The 18,253-nt window shown below is 41.0% G+C and overlaps 2 protein-coding genes across 2 annotated transcripts in view; one reads left to right on the plus strand and one right to left on the minus strand.

Annotated features, from left to right (window-relative positions):
• LOC126022747 (small nuclear ribonucleoprotein E) overlaps positions 1-18,253 on the plus strand; it is a 417,272-nt gene that overhangs the window by 397,186 nt on the left and 1,833 nt on the right. The window lies entirely within an intron of this gene.
• Positions 1-18,253, minus strand: part of SRPK2 (SRSF protein kinase 2) — a 175,496-nt gene that overhangs the window by 69,985 nt on the left and 87,258 nt on the right. The window contains 1 exon segment of the mRNA XM_049783866.1: positions 17,417-17,568. Within this exon segment, the coding sequence (XP_049639823.1) occupies positions 17,417-17,568 (152 nt within the window).

Here is an 18,253-nt window from a genome sequence, read left to right on the forward strand (position 1 = left end):
CAATACAAAATTCACCAGGAAGGTCAAATGAGTACCTAACAAGGTGGATTTTTTACATATCAAAAGGATAGGTTTAAAGGAGAGAGGAAGAGGAGGAAACTTCTTTGTTTTGGGTTAATAGCTGGGTTACATCTTACAAGGTTGGGCTGAAGCAACAGTCCAGCAGTAAGGTGGAAAGGGCTTTTACCTTACATACTTTTCTTAGTATGGGGCTCTCCAGCATCTATATTATTTCCCTAGCCCAGGGGTCTGCAACCTTTAAGACACAAAGAGCCACTTGGTCTCCTTTCTGAAGGGATTAAAAAAAAAATGGGAGCTGCAAAACCACTGTGACATTTAAAACAAATTAGTACTGCATATATTGTTTTTATCTTAATACTATATACAGGATCCTGCAGTTACCTGTTGATCTGAAGAAAAAACCTTCTTCATTAACAATGTAAAATATATTTGTGCAAATTAATAGCTAATTAAAATATTTACCTGTTTAATTACATTTTTGCTCCTGAACCTCAGTGCACAGTGTCTACACATAAGGGCTATAAGATGTTACCTTCATTTTCACATAGGCTTGTGTTTGCGTGTTTACGTGTTTTTTAATTATTTCTTTGTCTGACCCCCTCAGAATCACTCCTCCTCATAGAAATAAATGTAAAATAACATGTCACCTTTTTTTTTTTTTTTTTTTGGTTTTTGGGTCACACCCGGCAAGTGTTACTCCTGGCTCTGTGCTCAGAAATTGCTCCTGGCAGGCTCGAGGGGGGGGGGGGGGCGGACCATATGGGATGCCGGGATTTGAACCCATGACCTTCTGCATGAAAGGCAAATGCCTTACCCTTCATGCTATCTCTCCGGCCCCACATGTCACCTTTTAAAAAAAACAAAAACAAAAAAAATTCAGGGGCTGGAGAAATAGCATGCAGATAAGGCGTTTGCCTTGCTTGCAGAAGGTCAGTGGTTCGAATCCTGGCATCCCATATGGTCCCTCGAGCCTGCCAGGAGTGATTTATGAGCATAGAGCCAGGAGTAACCCTGAGCGCTGCTGGGTGTGACCCCCCCCCAAAAAAAAAAATAAAAAAAGAAGAAAAAATTCATCAGACCCAAAAATGTTCGTAAATTAATTAGTTGAGCTTTGAGAGGCCACAGAGGTAAGTTGATACTGCTGTACCTCCCTGCTATTAGCCCTGCTGTCTAAGCCAAAGCAAAGCTTCAAAGAGCCTCAAGGGGCTCTAAGAGCCTCAGGTTGCCAACCCCTGCCCTAGCTCATCAGGAGTGATCCCTAAGAACAGAACTGAGAGGAAGCCCTAAGAACTGATGAGTGTGCAGCGCCACCCTTTAGAACTAAAAAAGGTACCTGGGGCCCGGAGAGATAGCACAGCGGCGTTTGCCTTGCAAGCAGCCGATCCAGGACCAAAGGTGGATGGTTCAAATCCCGGTGTCCCAGATGGTCCCCCGTGCCTGCCAAGAGCTATTTCTGAGCAGACAGCCAGGAGTAACCCCTGAGCACCACAGGATCTGGCCCAAAAACCAAAAAAAAAAAAAAAAAAAAAAAAAGTACCTGGCCAAACACTGAGTTTCTAAAATTGATATGTATGTCAATACAATACTTGCTTTTTCCAACTTTATTTTAAAATTTAGTCACTGAAATTACAAGATTATTCAAGATTGGGTTTCATGCATTAAAGTTTCAATACAGATCCCTTACTCAGGGTCCAACTCTCCAAAATATGCTTCCTACTTAGCAGTCTGCTTCTAGTCAAGGTGACTTTTTCTTAAAAAGAAAAAAAAATTTTGGCACTATGGTTTACAGTATTGTTACTGATAGGGTTTTATACATATTAACACTTTATTACCTTTAAGCACCACCTCATCCTTCCAATTGAACACTTCCCTCCATGTCCTACTCCCAGCCCCCTCAAGTGGCATATATCTTACTTAATATCAGTTCTGCTCTTTGCTTCCATTGTCTTCAGGTAGTTGTCCTTTCCTTCTTTCTTTCCTTCCTTCCTTCCTTCCTTCCTTCCTTCCTTCCTTCCTTCCTTCCTTCCTTTTCTTCCTTCCTTCCTTCCTTCCTTCCTTCCTTCCCTCCCTTCCCTTCCCTCCCTTTCCTTCCTCCCTCCCTCCCTCCCTCCCTCCCTCCCTCCCTCCCTTCCTTCCTTCCTTCCTTTCTTTCTTTTGGTTTTTGGGTCACACCCGGCAGCGCTCAGGGGTTTCTCCTGACTCTATGCTCAGAAATTGCTCCTGGCAGGCTCAGGGGACCATCTGAGATGCCAGGATTCAAACCAATCACCTTCTGCATGAAAGGCAAATGACTTACCTCCATGCTATCTCTCCAGCTCCAGGCAGTCGTTATTCTAACTTTATTTTCTTCATATGCTGAATTTAAGATCACTCTCTCTCTCCCTCTGACTAACTTCAATCAACTTGATATTCTTCACATAGCATGATAATGCATGATTTTATCTTCTTTTTATGGCCAAGTCATATGCCATTGTATAGATAACCTAGAGTTTCTTTATCAAATCATCTATTCTTAGACCATTGGTTGTTTCCAGATTTGGGCTACTATGAAGAGTGCTATAAGGAACAATGGAGTGCCAAGTTTCTTTTCTGAAATTTGTTTTTGGGCTTTCAGGGTTGACTCCAAGTGGCGTTGTTGGGTCAAATACAAGCTCAATTCCCCAAGATCTTTTAGGAATGTCCAAATTGTTTTCTAAAAGGGACATAACATTCTACATCCATGAATGACTCCATTTCTTTCTGCTTCCATAAATGCACTGGTAGTTCTTGTTCTTTTTGTGTGTGCCAGTCTCTGTGGTATCTCTTGTTGCTTTGATTTGCATCTTCCCTGCTAATTAGTGATGCATAGATTTTACATGTTCTTTTTGCCTTTTTTTTTTTTTAAGGGGAGGACACACCTAGTGGAGTTCAAGGGTTATTCCTGGATCTGTGTAGAAATTACTCCAGGCATGTTCAAGGAACCACATGAGACACCAGGGATCAAATCCATGTCAACTGTGTATGAGTCACACCACACTTGAATGTGCTCAGAGCACCATATGCAGTGAGGATCAAATTCAGGATAAGGGAATGGAAGGCAAGTGCCCTACCCAGTGTGCTTTCTATCTGGCCCCATGATTACTGAACTGTCCAAAAGTACTCAGTGTTTATAGACCTTGACTTTGAAAACACTGTTGCGATAAACATGACCATGAATATGGTGTGTGTGGGGGGTGTTGAGCCACACTCCGGAAGGCTCAGGGATCACTCCTGGCTGTCTGCTCAGAAATAGTTCCTAGCAGGCACGGGGCACCATATAGGACACCGGGATTCGAACCAACCACCTTTGGTCCTGGATTGGCTGCTTGCAAGGCAAACGCTGTGCTATCTCTCCAGGCCCCATACTTTATATATTTTGGATGGATGGGTGGGGTGGGTGGGTGGGTGGGTGGGTGGATGGATGGATGGATGGATGGATGGATGGATGGATGGATGGATGGATGGAGGGAGAGAGAGAGAGAGAGAGAGAGAGATAGATAGATAGATAGATAGATAGATAGATAGATAGATAGATAGATAGATAGATAGATAGATAGATAGATAGATAGATAGATGGATAGAGAGACAGCCATTTAACAGATCATTGGTGTAATAATGCTCCTATAACCAAGTAACCTAATTAAATTTTTAAAAATGTTTTCAAAGAAACAGTGATGTTTCTTAATTTCCTACAACCAGCATTAGCAAAGTAGATGGGAGTTATTTCTACTCTGCTGAAGTGAGCTCAGTCTCAGAGATACTAAACTAAGGACTGCAAACTGCATCTTATTACAAAGTCTATATTCTGTCCACCAGTGAGAAACACACTATATTTTTAACAACTAAAGACTATTTCCACATCTCAGTGCACAGAAAACACTTGATAGTTTAATTAAAAGCTATTTACAATTAATTGCACATTATCACTAACATTTAATTAAGTATAAAGAAACTTGTGTCACTATTGTATGTTTCAGACTGAATTCTCAATCGGTCTGTGTGTATGTGTGAGCAAAAATAGAAAAGTACTATTCCCAGTATAATGACAGCTTAAGAGCAGCAGTATCTTTTCTCAATGGGAGTTTGAAAGTTGAGCAAAGGAAATAACTACTGTAGTCTAGCTCTCTCAGGAGACCACAGACTCCCTATGAATACAGTGCCTAAAAAAAAAAGGCAAGTCAATAGGAGGATCAGAAAATTTTAGCATATGAATAAAAGTACTAAATGCTTATTCTAATATTTTATAATTCCACATATTCTAATTATCTAATTTCCAGAAATTGACTGAAGAATCAGCTCTGACCACTTTTCATCCTCTGTTCAGAGGATGTAATTACCATTAATGCTGCTATCAGGGGTTGGTATTCATTGCTAGGATCAGACAAGAACAACATAGGCACTGGCAAGGAATTAAAATACAAAGAATACTGACTAAAGCCCCAGACAGCACACGGAGCCGTCCTTTGGCTGTTTTTACCAACAGGTATTAAAACAGGACATGAAATCCCCTAGCAGAGCACAGAAAGGGCTACTTTTCAAGCATAGCCACAACTGGTTGATACATGCTCAATTACTTAGGTTATTTAAGGTTCAAAATAGTATACATATTTGTCTCTTAAAAGTTTTACTTTTATTCTCTTTTATTTTATTTTGGCCTTGGGCTACAATGTGGCAGTGCTCCAGGTCAGTACTGGAAGGCTTGGGACACCATATTTGATGCTAGGGATGGAACCAGGGTCCGTAGAGTGCATGCAGGCAAAACCTCCATAACAATAAAAGGATTTAAAAAAACTTGAAAAGATTTAACATAAAACTTTCAACATCATGATAAAAACTATGAACAAAGCAAGGGCAGACAAAGCCTATCTTATCATCATCATCATCATCTTTTTTTTTTTTTTTTGATTTTTGGTTTTTGAGTCACAGTGGCAGAATTTAGGGGTTATTCCTGGCTCTGTATTCAGAAATCACCTCTAGCAGGCTCGGGGGACCATATGGAATGCCAGGATTCGAACCACTGTCCTTCTGCATCCAAGGCAAACGCCCTTCCACTGTGCTATCTCTCTGGCCCCAAATCTATCTTATCTTAAGACAGTTAAGACCACATATAATAAAGATTTGAGGCCAGAGCAATGGCACAGCAGTAAGGTAAATTTTACGATTTTCACTTCAAAAACAGATCAAAACTCATAGGAAGGTTAATACCTAACCTAATGACAGCAACCCATTGAATGTTGAACAAAGAATTGAGATTGATTGGCTGCAAGAAGAAAGAAACAGTGTAGAAATGACTCTTCGATGGGGCCGGAGAGATAGCATGGAGGTAAGGCATTTGCCTTTCATGCAGGAGGTCATCAGTTCGAATCCCGGCGTCCCATATAGTCCCCCGTGCCTGCCAGGAGCAATTTCTGAGCATGGAGCCAGGAATAACCCCTGAGCAGTGCCGTGTGTGACCCAAAAACCAAAAAAAAAAAAAAAAAAAAAAAAAAAAAGAAATGACTCTTCGAGATCTTGAACTTTGAGGTGATGGTGAAGGAGCAATCATTTGGCATATCACAAGAAAGAAAATGAAGATTATTATAACCATGTGGTTTCAAGAACAATACAAGATTAAAATACAAAAAATAATTTTTCTTTCCTTTTTTTGGGAGGGTGGTGGTTTTTGGGCCACACCAGCGGCACTCGAGTTACTCCAGGTGGGCTACGGGGACCATCTGGGATGCGGGGAATTGAACTCAAGTCTGGCCTGGGTCAGCTGCAAACAAGACAAATGCACTTCCACTGTGCTATCTCTCCAGCTCCTTAAAAAAAAAAAAAAAGTTTGGTTTTTTTTTGTTTGGTTTTTTTTTTTGTTTGGTTTTTTTTTTTTTTGTTTGGTTTTTTTTTTTTGGGTCACACCCAGCAGCGCTCAGGAGTTACTCTTGGCTCTATGCTCAGAAATAGCTCCTGGCAGGCTTGGGGGACCATATAGGATGCGGAATTCAAACCACTGTCCTTCTGCATGCAAGGCAAACGCCCTATCTCTATGTTCTCTCTCTGGCCCCCACAAAAAGTATTTTAAAAGGAACCGCATTTGTATTAAACATATATCTCCTGGGCCCGGAGAGATAGCACAGCGGTGTTTGCTTTGCAAGCAGCAGATGCAGGACCAAAGGTGGTTGGTTCGAATCCCGGTGTCCCATATGGTCCCCCGTGCCTGCCAGGAGCTATTTCTGAGCAGACAGCCAGGAGTAACCCCTGAGCAACGCCGGGTGTGGCCCAAAAACCAAAAAAAAAAAAAAAAAAACATATATCTCCTAAAGCAAATAAAATGAAAATATTAGTAATTCTTCAAAAGTATCCAAAAGGACACTCATAAATAAAGGTAATGGAGAAATTCAAAGTAAGTATACTATTCCTTCAATATTTGACAATTTCCATGATAAAGAGTATCAGCAGTCGCCTTCACTGCAAGCAGGCTCTACAGACTCACTCTGTTCTCAAAGGAGATCTAAATCAAATCATGGAAAATTATGGGTACTCCAGCCATGAAAGCTGGCAACCTCGGGAGGAGAGGACAGGCCAGGTCTCCATCCTAATGAAGTAATGCCTGCTGCACGAATCACCCACAATTACCACTTTGCCTATGGCTCAACTTTACCACTCGCAGACACACCAATCTGACCAAACTGAGTCATGCTAATATTTGGGCTGCTATCACCAGGACTTTTTAGAGTGACAGTTGGTACCTGCTTTCTGTCTTCTCATATTTCTGGAAGCCCTGAAGCCAAAATAGACAACAAAAGGACAAAAGCCACAGTCTCAGCAATACAGCTTACAATTCTTGGACAATGGAGCCACATTTGTGGCTGCACCACACTCCTGTTATTCTAAGACTGCCAATCCAATAGGAAAACACCGATTTAGATGCCGAGGTGTATCTGGAGTCACCTAATGTTCAGAAACAAAAGAGGTAACAGAACAATTAAGTAGTAACAAGAGCTTACTAAACCTTGTGAGAATAAATTAATAACCTCATGCAAGATAGATTTTCTTCCTGATATACTTTATTTCCTTTCTTCTTTCTTTTCTTTTTCTTTGTAAAATCATTTCACTCCCACTTAATTGGAAACAATGTATTATTATCAACTAAGTCAATATGGTTTTTAAATAAAGTAAAATGAGTTGTCAGGGAGCTAAAGACATGCCTTGCTTTGTCTGTGGGGAATTCAAGATTTTTTTTTTTTTTTTTTTTTTGGTTTTTGGTTTTTGGTTTTTGGGCCACACCCTGTGACGCTCAGGGGTTACTCCTGGCTATGCGCTCAGAAGTTGCTCCTGGCTTCTTGGGGGACCATATGGGACGCCGGGGGATCGAACCGCGGTCCGTCCTAGGCTAGCGCAGGCAAGGCAGGCACCTTACCTCCAGCGCCACCACCCGGCCCAAGGGAATTCAAGATCTTATTCCAAGCACTGTAACAACAGTAATCTATGGTACCTCTGGATGTGGTCCCAAAACAAAACAAAGACGCTATGTTCATTGTTTGTTTTGGTGAATACCCTGTTAGTGCTCAGGATCCCAAAAACAGAATGAGAATCAACTAGGTGCAAAGCACTTCATCACCTGTACTCTCTACAGTCCAAGAATCTAATATTTAATCAGTTTGTTGCTCATTCCAAAGATGTGCTCGTGAGAAGACTCTATGACAGAGCTAATAAGTAGGTAACAATCTCTGAACAGAGAGATTAAGAGAAAGCTAACTGATTTGCAGAAGGCACACAAATTCACTGTCCTCAATATATGGACCCTAAGCCCTTTTCCAAATTCATAATGAAGACAAAGAGATCTCAAATATTACAAAACAAACTCTAGATTTGAGGGAAATTGAAATGTTAAATGTTAAATCTATTTGAAATCCACTGTAGACTTCCTGCATTTATTGTGTCACTGAGATCAAATAATACTTTATTATCTGATGAAGACTGAAGGAGAGGGGCCGAAGAGATAACACAGCAGCGTTTGCCTTGCAAGCAGCCAATCCAGGACCTAAGGTGGTTGGTTCGAATCCCGGCATCCCATATGGTCCCCTGTGCCTGCCAGGAGCTATTTCTGAGCAGATAGCCGGGAGTAACCCCCTAAGCATCACTGGGTGTGGCCTCCCCAAAAAATAAATTACAGGTGACTTTCTATTATCCACCCCATACAGAAGAATATTATATATTACTGAAGCACCAGACTAGGGTTTAGGATTTTCTCCTAAATTCACTCCAGATACAATCAAATTCATTAGCATAGTCTAAAAAGTAAAAGGTGTCAATAATCTGTATGAAGATAAATTATCACTGCCAAATGCTCAAAAAGAAAAAGATTAATCATCACTTGATAAACAGTTCATCTATCTACAGCCACATCACCCTGAACTCGCCCAATCTCATTTGATAAACACTTCATCTAGTTGTTAAAATAGCCTTAAATGACATCAAAGTGTGCAGGCTCCAACTTGAATTAACATTCCAAGAAATGTGACTGTGGCTTTCCCCTACCTTTTGTCTTTTTCCTACTAAGCTAGTTGTCCTTGAGTGGAAAGTCCTGAGATGAGAAACTCCCATAAAAAGAACTGAAGTCGGGGCCGGCGAGGTGGCGCTAGAGGTAAGGTGTCTGCCTTGCAAGCGCTAACCAAGAAAAGATAGCGACTGCGGTTCGACACCACCCCCCCCCACCCCCCCCACCCCCGGCGTCCCATATGGTCATCCCAAGCCAGGAGCAATTTCTGAGCCAGGAGTAACCCCTGAGCATCAAACGGGTGTGGCCCGAAAAACCAAAAAAAAAAAAAAAAAAAAAACTGAAGTCACCAGTGTAAAGCAGTGAGAGCTGATCTATCATGACGCTTGGCTGGGCAAGCAGAAACATGGCTTTTGAGGCCAGGTAAGTGTTGGGGTGTCTGCGAACCCAGCTGATAGTAGAATCAACTATATTCCTACACATCACTGGGAAAGTGATCTCTGATGTGTGGGATATAAAGGAACTTCATAAGGGAAAAATTAAATGAAGCATAAGAAAACTGGTCTTCAGTATGAAGCTTGCCACTGGGTAGGGGGTGGGTGATAAGTTACGGAAGAGAATATGATGAGAAATGGTAGGGGGGAAAGTGACTGTTCTTAGAGGCAGGCAGAAGGAAATTGGACACTAGAGAAGGGATTAATGTTGGAATATCATATGCCTAAAACTTAATAATGGGTAACTGTAATTCAGTAAGTCACAGTGATTATATATATATGTATTGTTTATGTTATATATAATATTAAAATAATATTATATATATATATATATATATATGCATGCATTGCTACTACTACCACCAGGAGTGCAACCTCTCACTAGTACAATCAAAAAATAAGTAATGTAGCACCAGGTAACTACCACCACCAAGTGTGCAAACTGATCTTGGATCATCACTTGCTGCAGAACAAAAAAAGAAAAGTGTAAAAAAAGAAAACTTATTTTTTAATAATCTTTCACCAAGACTGCCAGGGGAGATAGCATAGGATTCAGAAACAACTCTGTTTTGTTTCCCCAAGTACCACAGGGCCTCAACAGCATCAAATCCTGAGTCTATACCATTGGCCTATCAGGAATGATTTTCTCCAGGAGTGATCCTGGGAACTATGGAGCGCTGCTTAAAGGACAGAGAAATAATACAGTAGGTAGGGTGCTTACCTGATACTTGACTATCTTTGGTTCAATCCCTATTACCAGTAGATGGTCCCTGAACACCACTGGAAATTATCATTGAGAATGGCGCGAGGAATGAGTTCTGTGGACAGCTTGGTACAGCCCACCAAAAATAATTTATATTTAACTTGGGGGGGGGTGTTGGATCACACCCGGCAGCGCTCAGGGGTTACTCCTGGCTCTATGCTCAGAAGTCGCTCCTAGCAGGCTCAAGGGACTATATGGGATGCCGGGATTTGAACCATCGACCTGGATGAAAGGCAAACGCCTTACCTCCATGCTCTCTCTCCGGCCCCATATTTAAATATTTAAATCAAGTTTCTGCACCTGACAGAAACTAGTAGGTAAAATACTTAAGGGAAAAAATTTGCTCACCATATAGACATTTGAAATAAGGTCTAATAGCCAAGCTAATAAAGACTTCACAAAACTCAACAAAAAACAACTACACCCAATAATGAGGAAGAGGACATGAGTGGACATTATCCAAAAAAAGATACAGAAATGGCCAAAAAGCATATGAAAAAGTACTCATTATCATTTATTGTCATGAAAATGCAAATCAAATCCAACAAAACCATAGTGAGTTATGTCACACCACTGAGAATAGCCTCTATCAAAAGCTCCAAGAAAAAATAGTGCTTGTGGAGATATATTAATAAGGGAAATATTAGGATTATATTCCATTAAAAAAGGGAACTGAGGGCCCGGAGAGATAGTACAATTGCGTTTGCCTTGCAAGCAGCCGATCCAGGACCAAAGGTGGTTGGTTCGAATCCCAGTGTCCCATATGGTCCCCCGTGCCTGCCAGGAGCTATTTCTGAGCAGACAGCCAGGAGTAACCCCTGAGCAACACTGGGGTGGCCCAAAAACCAAAAAAAAAAAAAAAAAAAAGGGAACTGAGTTCATTTTTGATAGAAATGTCATCTGGTTCAGCTTCTATGAAAACAGTGTGAAGGCTCCAATACTTCCCAGATAGTCCAATCCTGACTGATACCTTTGTGGCCTTTTCAGAAAGGTTTTGGGAGTACGACAGATTCTACTTTTCTTTATGAACTACAGCAATCCAACACCACCCACAACATATGCCAACAGAAAGGGCCTGGCTCCACAACTTAAGGACATCAAGCTTCCAAGCCACCTACTTTGTTTCAAAGTTAATACTTCCTGGACTGCAGAGCCAAAGGCACCTTGATTATATTATAGTATTGTCCACCCAGTAGTATCACAGGAAATTTGAAGGGAAAGTCACATAGTAATTAACCAATCTCAATGAGCCGAAACAGTAACAGAGGGCTCCACAAGCACCGACCTTGGCCTAAGAAATATTTAGAGTGGCTGGAGCGATAGCATAGCGGTAAGGCTTACACGCAGCCAACTCAGGACAGACTGGTTTGAATCCCGGCATCCCATATGTTCCCCCGAGCCTGCCAGGAGTGACTTCTGAGCACAGAGCCAGGAGTAATTCCTGAGTGCTTCTGGGTGTGACACAAAATCAAAAAAAAAAAAAAAAATTTAGACACTGACTTTAGTAACAACATGGAGACATAAAACAATCATTTCAAATTGACCTAAATCTCTACTGACCTAAATTTTGAAAATTCCACTTGCCTTTGTGTAAGAAATATGAGTTAAATTTTTAGTCATTGCATGAAGGCAGGCTATGGTGGTGGGCAGAAGATTGGGGACACCAGTGAAGTAAGGTCACACTGGTGGTAAGACTGGTGTTTGAACATTTAATGCATAAAATGACTGTATTATAAACACTCTGGTAAATTGTGATACAAGAGAGAAAGAAAGAAAATAGTATAGAGATCTACCTAAAGTTTATAACAAGAACTACCATATGAGCTGATGACTTCACTGTCCTGACACCGAAGTTTATAATGCTCCTGGATAGAGTTGGAGATTTAAGAATGATGATGGCAATCTGACTTCTTCAAAAGAATGTGGCTGGAGAAAGAGTATAGTGGGTAGAGTACTTGTTTTGTACACAGCAGAACAAATAAGTCCCTAGCACCCCATGTGGTCCCAAGTTAATCTAGTAATAATCCCTGGACAAAAAGAGTAAACTCAGAGTACTTTGAGTGTTACCACAAAACAAAACAAAATATAAAATAAATAGGAAACCATCACTTCCACTCTAAAGACAATGACCAAAAGCAGAAAGGAGCAATGAACAATACTTTAACAATATTCAAACTTTAAATAGTTTCTAGTCAACCTTTTCATTAATGTCAGAGATTTTACAAGTTTTGAACAAGGACAAAATGTCTGAAGAGAAGATTAAGTAAAAAAGGTTTAAGTAAAATATTTCTTTTTCAAAGGGAGGAACTGTGGTGCATTCTGTAGCTGATGATAAGGGTGTTCTGTTTTACTGTGCAGTATTGAAGAGGCTGGCAGGGCAGTGGTTCTTTGGGAACAAAGTCAAAGAAAAATGAAAGAAGACAAACAAGTCACCTCATTGAACATTGGAAAACATTCCTGGACTAGGAAAGCTACCCTCCCCTTTCAGTCTCAAAGAATTCATCCACAGCTATTAGGTAGCAGGGTCAAGAAATAAGGGTTATCTGAGCAGCAGGTTGAGGAAGAGAGGCTCAAGGTTTCAGAGTGGTGACCCACCAAAGTCAAGAAAACTAAGAGTGATTAATTCATTAGAGTCAAAAAACTAAACAGAGGGGCTGGAGCACAGCAATAGGGAGTTTTCTTGTATGTGGCCAATCTAGGACAGTTCTCGGTTCAATCCCCTGGCATCCCATATGGTCCTCTAGCCAGGAGCGATTTCTGAACACATAGCTAAAAGTAACCCCTGAGAATCACCCCTGAGAGTGACCCAAAAAGAAGAAAAGAAAAAAATAATCCCGGCATCCTATATGGTCCTGAGCCTGCCAGGAGTGATTTCTGAGCACAGAGCCAAGAGTAACCCTTGAACGCTGCTGTTGTGACCCCCCCCCCCAAAAAAAAAAAAAAACCCCAAACAGAAACTCCTGCTATTTCAGTGGAAATAGAAATAGTATTAAACTCTTTAATATTAATCTATACAAATGTAAAAAATGAAAATATGGGGGCCGGCACGGTGGTGCTAGAGGTAAGATGCCTGCCTTGCCTGCCCTAGCCTTGGACGGACCGCGGTTCGATCCCCCAGCATCCCATATGGTCCCCCAAGCCAGGAGTGACTTCTGAGCGCATAGCCAGGAGTAACCTCTGAGCGTCACTGGGTGTGACCCAAAAACAAAACAAAACAAAACAAAACAAAACAAAACAAAAAATATATATATGGAAGTACATTAAATACAAAGTAATTGTGTATAGAGCTCTATGTTGAGATTCCAAAGCAGTGATGCAATAATAGTAAGTACAATTGGTGTCAAATTGTGCTTTCTAAATACTATTCTCTGAAAGGAACCAGGACTCCAATGCAAAATGCTGATTTCAGGTCTGGACCCTAAAAGATAAATAAGACTGGAAAAACAAGATGAATCTAATACATCTAACTGTACTTAAAAGTTATTAAAGAATGACAAGGATATTTCAAAAGAACTACCTCCATAAAAGAGTCCCTCAAAGATGGATCGGAAAAACAGATGGGAGTAAAGAGAAAGAAATAAGGAAAAAATATATTTATCTACATATTGGGAGTTGGGGGTTTATCTTCCTGGGCCACACTCAACAGTGCTCAGGAGTTACTCCTGGTTCTGCACTCAAGAATTATTCTTGGTGGAGCTCAGGGGACACTATGTATGGGATGTTGGAGATCAAACCCCAGTCAGCTGTATGCAAGGCAAGTACCCTACCCATTATACAATATATTGCTCCAGCTCCTATTTTTCCAAGTAATTCTCAACAAAATACTAAATGCTAAAGAAAAAAGGAGGATAAATTGGTGACTATTTTTTTTTTCTTTTTTAGGATATTGGGGGGGGGTCACACCTGCTATTGCTCAAGAACTGTTTCTGGTGAAATTAGGGAACTATGTAGGATGGGTGCCAGGGACTCATCATGCTTTAGCTGCATGCAAAGGAAGTATCTTACCTGCAAAACTATCTTTCCATCCTGCTACACAACATCTTAAATAAGTGACCTCTGTAAACTATCGAGACTAAATCAAAATAAAATACAATATCTAATGCAATTGAAGGAACACTTCTCAGAGAACATTTCTCAAACAAACCTAGTCCACATTCTTCAAAATAGTCAGCCATGAACTAGAAGACTTAAGGAGCTGTTCCATATATTTGGGGAGGAGGGGGATTTGGGCCACACCCAGTGACACTCAGTGGTTACTCCTGGCTATGCACACAGAAATCGCTCCTGGCTTGGGGGACCATATGGCTTGCTGAGGAGTAAACCAGAGCCGTCCTGGGTCAGCCATGTGCAAGGCATAGGCCCTCTCACTCCAGCCCCGTGTTCCATTTATTTTAAAACATTTTTAGAACCAGAAAAATAATACAGAGATTGGGCTATTGCCTTACATGCAGCCACTTGGCTTTGATCCTTGGCCAAATGATCTCCCAAGCCCCAAGACTGAACCCCTCAGCAGAGAAATGTAAATAAGCCCAAAGCCAATCTAGCCAAAATATAGCACCAAAAACTTTTAATGTATTTTATTAATTATTGCTGTTAAAATATTATTTTACGGGGCTGAAGAGATAGCATGGAGGTAAGGTGTTTGCCTTTCATGCAGGAGGTCATCGGTTTGAATCCCAGCGTCCCATATGGTCCCCCATGCCTGCCAAGAGCAATTTCTGAGCCTGGAGCCAGGAATAACCACTGAGCACTGCCGGATGTGACCCAAAAACCACACACACAAAAAAAGAAAATATTATTTTACAAAAGGCAAAAATACAAGATGTTATTTGAAAATATAAGATTAGTTTCATTAAAAGACAATAGTGAGTAATAGAAAATAATGGTAGTAATACATTTATGTTAGTTTCAAAGAGGAAAATGCACTGGATTGCAGGTAAGATACACTCAAGTGTAGGGGCTGGAGCGATAGCAGAGAGGTAGGGCATTTGTCTTGCACACAATCGATCCTGGACGGACAGTGGTTTGAATCCCAGCATCCTATATGTCCGCCAAGCCAGGAGCAATTTCTGAGCACATAGCCAGGAATAACCCAAGAGTCACCTGGTATGGTCCAAAACCCAAACAACAACAACAACAACAACAACAACAACAACAACAAAAAGCTACACTCAAGTGTTGGTTAACAAGCAAAAGTAATTCTAGGAGGGGAAGTTATGTATTCTAAATGTATGTTGTGTACAAGTACTGCTCCCAAACATTCTAAATCCCATGGACTCAAGGAATTTTCTTAGACAAAATATTGTGCACTAGAGCATGAAATTCACAAAGTAATGTATCTGTCACATGTAATGCTAAGTACAGGAACACAAAAGTGACCAAAGTTAGAATTGATAGGACTGTTTGTTAGTTTGTTTTTGGTTTTTGGATCACACCCAGCAGCGCTCAAGGGTTATGCCTGGCTCTACGCTCAGAAATCGCTGGGATTCGAACCACAGTCCTTCTGCATGCAAGGCAAACACCTTATCTCCATGCTATCTCTCTGGCCCCATGGACTGTGTTTGTTTAAAAAGAAAGATTTCTCACCTTCAAAATGTATATTGAACCTTACCTAGGCAGTTATAGCCTCCTTTCAGTCCAATTATTTTAAGGTGAATGGTTATCCACTATGCTACTACAGACCATAAATACTGACCAGCTCTCTTGGTCAACAGATTGGAGAGGCAGCTAACAGAACACTTCTCAACGTAGCATGATGAAACATCGTAGAATATGGCACCGGGGTCAGATAGCACAGCAGTAGGGCATTTGGCATGCAGCCAACCCAGGGCAAACCTGGGTTTGATTCCGGCATCCCATAGGGTCCCCCAAGCCTGCCAGGGAGGATTTCTGGGGAGGGAGGGAGAGGGAGAGGGGGAGGGAGGGAGGGAGGGAGGGAGGGAGGGAGGGAGGAAGGGAGGGGGGAGAGAGAGAGAGAGAAAGAGAGAGAGTGAGAGAGTGAGAGAGAGAGTGAGAGAGAGAGTGAGAGAGAGGGAGAGAGAGGGAGAGAGAGAGAAAATATGGTACCAAAGACAACAGTTCAAATAGACAAGTCTAAAAAAGCCACTGAGCAAAAAATTTAAAAGACAATAGTTCTCACCTCCTGTTCAAACAACTTCATTTCCAAACCAAGAAATGCATTATCAAGAGGGAGAATGAGGGGCAGGAGAAATAGCATGGAGGTAAGGTGTTTGCCTTGCAGGCAGAAGGACGGTGATTTGAATCTCAGCATCCCATATGGTCCTCCAAGCCTGCCAGGAGCGATTTCTGAGCATAGAGCCAGGAATAACCCCAGACCACTGCCGGGTGTGACCCAAAAACAAAAAAAAAGAGGGAGAATGATAAACCTTTTTTTGTTTGTTTGTTTTGGGGTCACACCCAGCGGTGCTCAGGTTCTGCACTCAGAAATCGCCCTGGCAGGAATGGGGGAACCATATGGTATGCTGGGCTTCGATGTCTCAATCGAATGTCTGAATCGGCTGCGTGCAAGGCAGACGTGCTACCACTGTACTATCTCTCCAGCCCCAAAAAAACTTTTTTTAATGTTATTTTTAATACAATATGATCACCCTCTGTAGTCATAAGCACTAACCATACAATTTTTAAAGATTCACAAGCCTATTTTAATTCTATGTATACTTATATACTTATAACTATAGGAGAATCTGGTTAATCAAGATCATTTTTAAATTTTCACAGATCAACAAATTTCTCTTCCTATGTGCATTTATTTACTTGGCCGAAAAATGGCCTATATCCGCTACATAAAAGGAAAGATAACCTAAGACTTTTTCTTCAACTATGTCCATCTTCTATTACCTATTCGGATACCAAATATTCTAATTTACATTTTCCATCTCATCAAGTGTTGTCAAGTTAAAAATTCCAAACTGTGATGATTTTCTGTAGAAGGAACTGAAGCCCAAATGAGATAATAAGTAACAGAGTTGGACAGAGTCCAGCAACTTAAAACTTGCTTTCTCAGATAATCTTAGTTTAATCTATACTAGGTATGCAGTATGGAAAATGCCCTTTTCACTACTCATTATACAACCTGCTTGCTCTTTATGGGTTTTAAACTATATAGTCCTATATAGTCTCGGTCTTACTTAGCACCAAGAGTAGCTTGTTTTCCGTGAGATAATAACTAAAAACAGAGATGGAAGACTATCTTTTATTGAGTTTAGTGACAGGAAAGAATTTCTGCCACTTTCTTAAATAGGAAAAAATTGTTTTCAACTATACCACAGAAATCAATGCCATACAGAAGAGTGAATGCCAGTTAAACTTAGCTGCCAGAAAATGTAGACAAATGCCACGCATATGTGTTCTTGCAAATTATATTTCTGCTTATTATACCTTTCTCTAAAGTGAGAGTACATACGTAACATATACTTTTTCTGTCTATACTGACAATTTTCCTTCTAATATCACTAACATTTCCTCATTTTATTTTTAAGCTAACTTATTTTAGTATTTTAAATTATGAAATCAAGAATCTAACATGAATAAAACAGACTGTGCCATGAACTTCCCTTATCCATCTGTCCAACTTGCACAGCAAATTGTAGGGCTGCCCAATATGTAGGGTTTGCACATCACCTTTGCAATAGTCTGCGGGGTCCTCCTGCTCCTCATCATCAGATCCCAGGATCTCCTCCTCTGGTTCTGGGGGTGTAGGGTCTGGCAGAGGCGGTGGTGGAGGCGGCGGTGGTGGCGGCGGCACTAAGGGAGCTTTCTGCTGAGGCTCCGGCCTGAAATAGAAGGGGAAAAAATCCTGCTTACTTAGAAGGAAATACTGAATTACTGACATACTTGATAGATTTTTAATAGGCAAAAAAATAAAAGGTCAGGCTAAGAAGAAATGCAGTTTAGCATTACTCCATCTATTATTGACAACTTCAAGAAAACATAAAAAACATCTTATAGGCTGGAGGAAAACATTATTATTTAATCAGGGTATATTTATTTCTGCAGGCACAATTTTCAATTAAGAGTTTCACTTTTTCTTTTTTTTTTTTTTTTGGTTTTTGGGCCACACCCGTTTGACGCTCAGGGGTTACTCCTGGCTATGTGCTCAGAAATCGCCCCTGGCTTGGGGGGACCATATGGGACGCCGGGGGATCGAACCGCGGTCCTTCCTTGGCTAGCGCTTGCAAGGCAGACACCTTACCTCCAGCGCCACCTACCCGGCCCCAGTTTCACTTTTTCTTACATCCTAATATTATGAACTATAAGTGAAATAAATGTAAGTGATATAAAGTAATATAAATGTCCCTAGGGCACAATGATATTTCAAAGGGCTAAAGAGTATACTTTGGCAAGTGCCAAATCCAACCTTCAGCACTGTGTAATACTCCACACACAACAGGGAATGATGCCCAGAGACAGAAATGGCCTCCAAGAACTGGCAGATGTAACACAAACAATAATGTATCC

This window comes from Suncus etruscus, chromosome 1, assembly GCF_024139225.1.
Source record: "Suncus etruscus isolate mSunEtr1 chromosome 1, mSunEtr1.pri.cur, whole genome shotgun sequence".
NCBI lineage: Eukaryota > Metazoa > Chordata > Mammalia > Eulipotyphla > Soricidae > Suncus > Suncus etruscus.